Here is a 6,134-nt window from a genome sequence, read left to right on the forward strand (position 1 = left end):
AGTTGGAAATTGAGTTAACAACACAGTCTATGGACATGGACTAACTGTATCCAAGGGCTGGGGTTGATGCGTTCGTGTTAGAGTCTTCAAATATTTGCTTAGTTCCCCAGAGTCCTCAAGTAGTGGTGCTCCTGCCGCTGGGAAACCTTTGACCTTTGTGGGGGAGAGGAGAGCACAGACAGCCGCCACTCAACCTTCACCTTAATGCGACGCAAAAAGTCATTGCATGAGCCTTGACTTGAGCAGAACAATGGCTCTGGTTGGGCTGGATGCTTACGCTGACTCGTACTCCTCCAAAGTCGTGTGACATGTGTGTGTGGGCGGACGTATGGTTTTTTCCTTTTGCGCATCGCTTTATTGGTGGAAAAGCTACGCCCTGATTATGATGAGAATGATTATGCCTGGCCCTGCCCCTCACCAGCTCCAGGCGGACCACACTGGCCCACTCTGATTGCTAGATTAAGTGTGAAGTACGCTTATTGTTTGCTTTCATTGAAAAAGATGATAGCCGGAAGAGGAGGTCCGTCCGGGCTTTCAGTCTTACTATCCTCAGGATAGTCCTTTCCCCTGGGTAGCAGCCAGCTTAAGGACCGCAGCTTAGAGAGGACTCTACTCTCTACACTCCAACCGCAACATAAACGGCTTCCAAAGTATCATGAATAAATAAGGGAAAATACTTATTCCGAAAAAAAACAGAAAGAGTGGACCGCTCCCCAGGCGTCGACCAAAAGGAGTACAAGGATGGGCGTGGGGTTGGGGGTTGGTTTGGGGGCCATGCAATAAACATAAATTTTCGGTGAGCGCGCGCGACTTTAAAACCGTTATAAAGAGGTAGAACCAAGAGTTTTCTCCAAGAGTGCTATCACCTGCTCGGAAAAATGGCTTCCCGGGCCGAGCTGGGGCAATTTTTCGTCCTGTATTATTAATTGTGTTAGCCAAAGAGGGGACTTGCGGTTTCCCAAAATGATTTATGTTTTGCTGGTGGCTGCACTTTTAAGTGCTCCCCATTGGAGTTGCAGCTGCAGTGGCCTGGGAATGGGGCGTGGCCCTCTGCCATTGCGGTCTACTACATCACGTGTGGTCAGGCGAGGTCCTGCTGCTATTCCATGTTTCCTATAAGTATGCCGCAAAAAGAGCTACAAATGGAAAATGCTTGCTAATAGAGCGACTATGCGGCACCGAAAGTTACAACATTCTCTGGCCCGAAGTGGTGGAGGAGGGGGAGGGGCATTCCTGAAGCAAAAACAACAGTAAACCAACCTTGAAATTATGAGAAAAACCAAAGGAAATCGAATGAAAATGGTGAGTAGGGCAGAGAGTGGGCATGGCAGAATATTTGCCTCCTGAAAGATGATTCACCATTTGGCTGGGGTGTTTCTTCCTTCCTGTTCCTTGCATTCTGCTCTTTGTATGTATGTAGGTGCCCACTGCGGCTGGGACGCGACTGTTGTGCCACACACACACACGCACACAGAGAAAAGCTTGGCACGAACATTTGCCCGAATGAGTCATCCGCTGGGACAGAGGGAGAGGGAAAGAGAGAGAGAGAGAGTATGTGTGTGTGTCTGTGCCTTTTTGCGTGGGGCAGGCTTTGCTTTCGTTCTGGCTCCTTCTTTTTGGCTCCTGCCCCTACTCCTCGCTCTGCTTTTACTGCCTGACGCTTGCCTTCTTGGCAATAATTTAACTAACAAAATCGCATTTCATTTATGTCCTAGACCTAATGGAGGCTCCTCCTCCAACCCAGACCGCCCACTGCTAAATTGTCGGAGCAGGAGACCCCACGTGTCTGCTGTCATTTGAAGAGTGCTCATTCCTTCCATTTTAAAAAGTTGACTGCAATGCAAGCACTCCCCACATTCAAGAATGACTCATCTTTCAGCTTTCAGTTTTAAATCTCCACTCCATGGAGTGTGATATTTTAATTGGTCGCCAGATTCTGCCCAGACTGTCGCTGAACTTCTGCTTCGATTCGAGGATGATGCAGCAGTAGCTCGCAAAATGGAAATTGAAATGGCTTTTCTCTGCTCTCTGCTGCTCGTGAACTGTCAATGACATTTGACAGCGGAAAGTCCTTAAAGCAGCGTCGAGGAAAATTGGAAATTGCGCAGCCAACAAAACAACGCGTTCAACGTCAACGACCCGCCTTCACTCCACCACTCCTCAACTCTGCCCCTGCGTCCCACACACGCTCGATATTATTTGGGTTCCCTTCGGTCTGTGGGTGGGAGGGTCAGAGCTCCTCTTATTTCACATCCAGCCAACCACTGGCTTTTCACACGCACTGTTGCCTAAAATAAAGCGAACTCTGCGCAGTAATAGATGTATACATATGTACATTGCAAGAACGTGCATGCAGGAAAATCACCCGAATAAACTCTCTCTGCGATCGCTCCTGATTTTAAACCACTCAAACTCTCCCTCTCTTGTGGCCTCCTTCGCTTAGTTTATTGCTGCTAGTTTTCGTTTCTGGTGTTTCGGGTGTCGGTGGCTTCGGCTCGACGATGATCGTATTGATGATGAGTAAAGCCGGAATAAGTACATACATATGTATGTAAACTCAAGTCGTATGCTTTTGCTCATTTGCGATCGGCACCCGGAAACTGCTCCAAGATTGCCTTGAGCCGAAGGCCTGTGGTAGCCAATTGTTAGCCAGAAACAGTCACAATCCGAAACAGTTTATATATACATATCGACCATATGGACCTAGTAGAGACCTATGCACTCGTAGCAGTAGTCTTAAGACTCATAGATACTATAACTATCTGATAGGATTACCTTGACAGATTACCTGTGTAGACTGGAATCTTTATAGGCCGGTAGCATTTTATCAGTCATGCTCTTGGTAAGTACAGGAAAATACGAAAAATTGAACAAGGAACCTCTTTGATATTAGGATACTTGAAATAAATGGTGAAAAAGTTAGAGTTTATGCGTTTCCAATGGTTTTTGACTTTAAAGCCAAGACTCAATTGAGTTATGACTATAAAAAACTATTAATAAAGAATTCTTATCCTATCGAATTCTCTGACTTTTTCTCATTAACAATTCCCTAGAGTTCTTTAACTTGGTAGGGCGCACTCTTTAAATAGACATACTTATTCAAAAGACTTTCACAGGACATACATATAGCCGCCACCAGTATAAGATTGTCCTGGAAATCTCCTTCCCCTCCATGGCTCTCCTACTCATGGCGCTACTCCCCTGTCAGCGACAGCGACAGCGTCAGCGTCAGATTTCAATGTCAATGCAATTAGGGGCGGAGGTGGAGGTGGAGAAGCACACAAATGAAACTACCAGTAACATAAAAAAGTCAGAAACAGAGCCAGCGCTCGTCCTGTGCTGTTCTGTGCTGTGCGTCAGGCAACCACTCGACAGGAGACGACGCCAGGAGGTGGGAAATCAATAGGAAAAGTGGGAAAAGCGAGAAAAGCACCACACATCCACATACACAATTCACAATTCATTTTACGTCATCAGGCAGAAGCCACTCTGCCAGCAGTTTCAGTGGCAAGGGGCAGTGGCAGTAGCAGCAGCGACAGCGGAATGGCTCATAATAAGATCAAACAAACAGTGGCGGCCGGCGGTGTGTGTGACAGTGGTGGGAAGAAGCAGAGTGCGCACCTGCTTTATTAATGAAATTCTTTATGCTAAACGATGACGGGCCCACTGTCCCTTTATAAAATTTATCAAATTATTGGCATACCCATATAGTAAGAGTACGAGTACATCTTGCCCCCAGCTACTGCTCGGGGTCGTGCCTGCTCAGGACGCATGCGCCCGGCTAGAGGGCTGGTCGAAGCAGAAGCAGCAGCAGCAGCAGTAGTCCTGGCAGCAGTCAGCTCTCGACCCGACTCGGATTCACTGTGTCGTCTACCCTCAAAGGGTGCAGTTCGTTCTGGTCTCGATTTGATTCGTGTGACTCGTGCGCGTGTCACAGTTCTGGCCTGTCCATCGATTTTGTGCAGAAAATAAAAAGAAAAGGCAGAAAGTTTTCCTTTCCCCAGTGAGATACGCTTCGAAAAATACCCCCAAGAGAAAGCTCAAACCGCAGCCAAGTAAAGAAATTCCACCATCAAATTGTCAAACAAAAGAAATATCCAAATAATAACCCAAAGACCCAAACGAAGTGCAAAATTTTCTCTGTTATACAGAAAGCCAGACCCCCCCTCTCTCGTATATATGTATACACATATACGAATGTACATATATATATACCTAATATATATCCATCGAATATATATACCAATCTATAACTGAGTAAAGAAGGGAAAAATAAGAAAGCTACGCGAATGTGCGCTTTTGGTTACTTATTGTTTTTCGCCCTATTGCTAACAACAATTCTGGTGCTGTCCATCATATTTGCCACGACCTCAAAGCGATCCATGTTGGACAGCTTTATCCTCGTATTTAATTACACACAAGAACAACAACAACAACCACTACAACAACAACAACAACAACTACCACAACAACAACAAGAGGACTATCTGGAACAGCCACAAATGTTCCTGAAACAGAAATTCTTTTGAGTTTTTGAATAATAAATAAGTCTTAGGGCAGACCAAAAAAAAAGGGAAAAATCAATTGGTAAATGCTTCAAAAAATATCTTTGCAAAATTTCATCGATTCGAAAATCTCAAGACATTATTCATCAGTTTAATTTTTTACATAATTTCGATTTAGTTTTCTCTTTTTTTTTTGCATCTTAACCATTGGCTACAGTGGCCTCCAGAATGATGTGCTTAGCCTCGCTTCTGTGTAGAGTCCGTGGGTGGATGGATGGATGGATGGAGAGTGTAGAGATTTGTCCGCTCTGTGTCCGCGGCGAAGGCAACATGAAAATTTATTAATAAAGGTCAAGACGAGCTTATCGAAGGATATGCTGTGTGTCCATGAAAATGCCTTGCCTTGACTTGCCCCCCCGGGAAACCATAAAAAAAACCACTCCAATAAAAGCGAAGGATTCTTTTTGTCGTTTGCCTTGGCTGTTTCCTTGTCTCCGGGTGGAACCTTCCATGAGCACGAAACAAGTTCAAGTTGAAGGACCATTTCGCTTGTGTGGAAATGGATTCAGGGGATAGTTAAATATCATTAAATATCATCTACCAAGTTTTTTCTTTTCCTCTACGTTTTATATTGTCTATGATTTCCCTCAGTCTGCATATCATGGAAAATATTATACTCAAACATTACACAAATATTAAGCATGTTCCTCTCTCCCTCTCTTTGCCTCTATCTCTGCCTAACACTCTCCAATTTCTTGCACTGCTTGAGGCGTCTGCGCAGGGGCTTCTCTGGAGACTTTTTCCTCAATCCTGCTGCAGACTGTTGCATGTTTGCTGTGACAGATCCATCAAAACACACATAAACAAAAGTATTTTGCTCAGGTAAACAACAAGAGAGAAACTGAGACGGAGAATGAGGGAGAGAGAGAGAGTTGCGCACTAGAGAACCATGCGAGAATCATTGGAAGTGCCCCCCAAATCTTAGGTCTCAACCAGACTGTCTCCATATTTCAGGACTCGACTGTGCACAAGTATAAAAATTTCATTGTTCGACGAGAAACAACAAATAAAACAGTTGTTAAAAAATACATTGCGCTACTTTGTGTGAGCCAAAAATCATTAATAAAAATATAAAAAATATAAAAACATTCCATTGATAAACATTTACGAGAAATACAAAAGTGAAGAGAATACATTATTGTAATATGTGCAACTCAAGGGAGATCTTCCTTCAGTAAGCCAGAAACTAATTGGCTGTTGCTTAAAGGTAAATGGAACTAAAGATTCCTATTGAAAATTCCTATATAAAACATGAGGGGTGTGATTGCCTTTTCTGTTCTTTGCTTTTTTGCTTTTGAGTTTGCTTTTGCCTGTGTGTTTTTTTTTTTTGTTGCTTGGATGACTCATTCGAGTGGCCGACACTCGTCGTTTTACTGGAAGAGAAGAGCGTGTGGAGTACATATTGTGGAATGTTCTCCACCCCCCATTCTTCGAGTGTGTGTGTGTTAGAGAAACTACAAGTCCAAGGGGGTGGTAAAACTATTTACAAGAATTCAAAGTTCAATAAAAGTACGAATAACTTGAAGGAAGGCTGCCATCTCTTGGAATTGAAGAATACGAAAGAAAGAT

The 6,134-nt window shown here is 44.0% G+C and overlaps 1 protein-coding gene across 3 annotated transcripts; it reads left to right on the forward strand.

Moving 5' to 3' along the window:
* The first annotated feature begins 4,079 nt into the window (after nt 1-4,079).
* Nucleotides 4,080-5,614, forward strand: LOC113565237 (glucose-repressible alcohol dehydrogenase transcriptional effector). Of its 3 annotated transcripts, none has more exons than XM_026986931.1 (2): nt 4,080-4,587; nt 5,520-5,614. In XM_026986931.1, exon 1 carries the CDS (start codon nt 4,290-4,292, stop codon nt 4,527-4,529), a length of 240 nt encoding a protein of 79 aa, XP_026842732.1. In that variant the 5' UTR covers nt 4,080-4,289; the 3' UTR covers nt 4,530-4,587; nt 5,520-5,614. The 3 variants fall into 3 exon arrangements, with proteins under 3 accessions (XP_026842732.1, XP_026842733.1, XP_026842734.1); XM_026986932.1 differs by having other exon boundaries at nt 5,502-5,522; XM_026986933.1 differs by lacking the exon at nt 5,520-5,614 and adding an exon at nt 5,275-5,292.
* Nucleotides 5,615-6,134: the final 520 nt, after the last annotated feature.

This window comes from Drosophila persimilis, unplaced genomic scaffold (genome assembly GCF_003286085.1).
Source record: "Drosophila persimilis strain 14011-0111.01,24,50 unplaced genomic scaffold, DperRS2 tig00000002-arrow-pilon, whole genome shotgun sequence".
Lineage (NCBI taxonomy): Eukaryota > Metazoa > Arthropoda > Insecta > Diptera > Drosophilidae > Drosophila > Drosophila persimilis.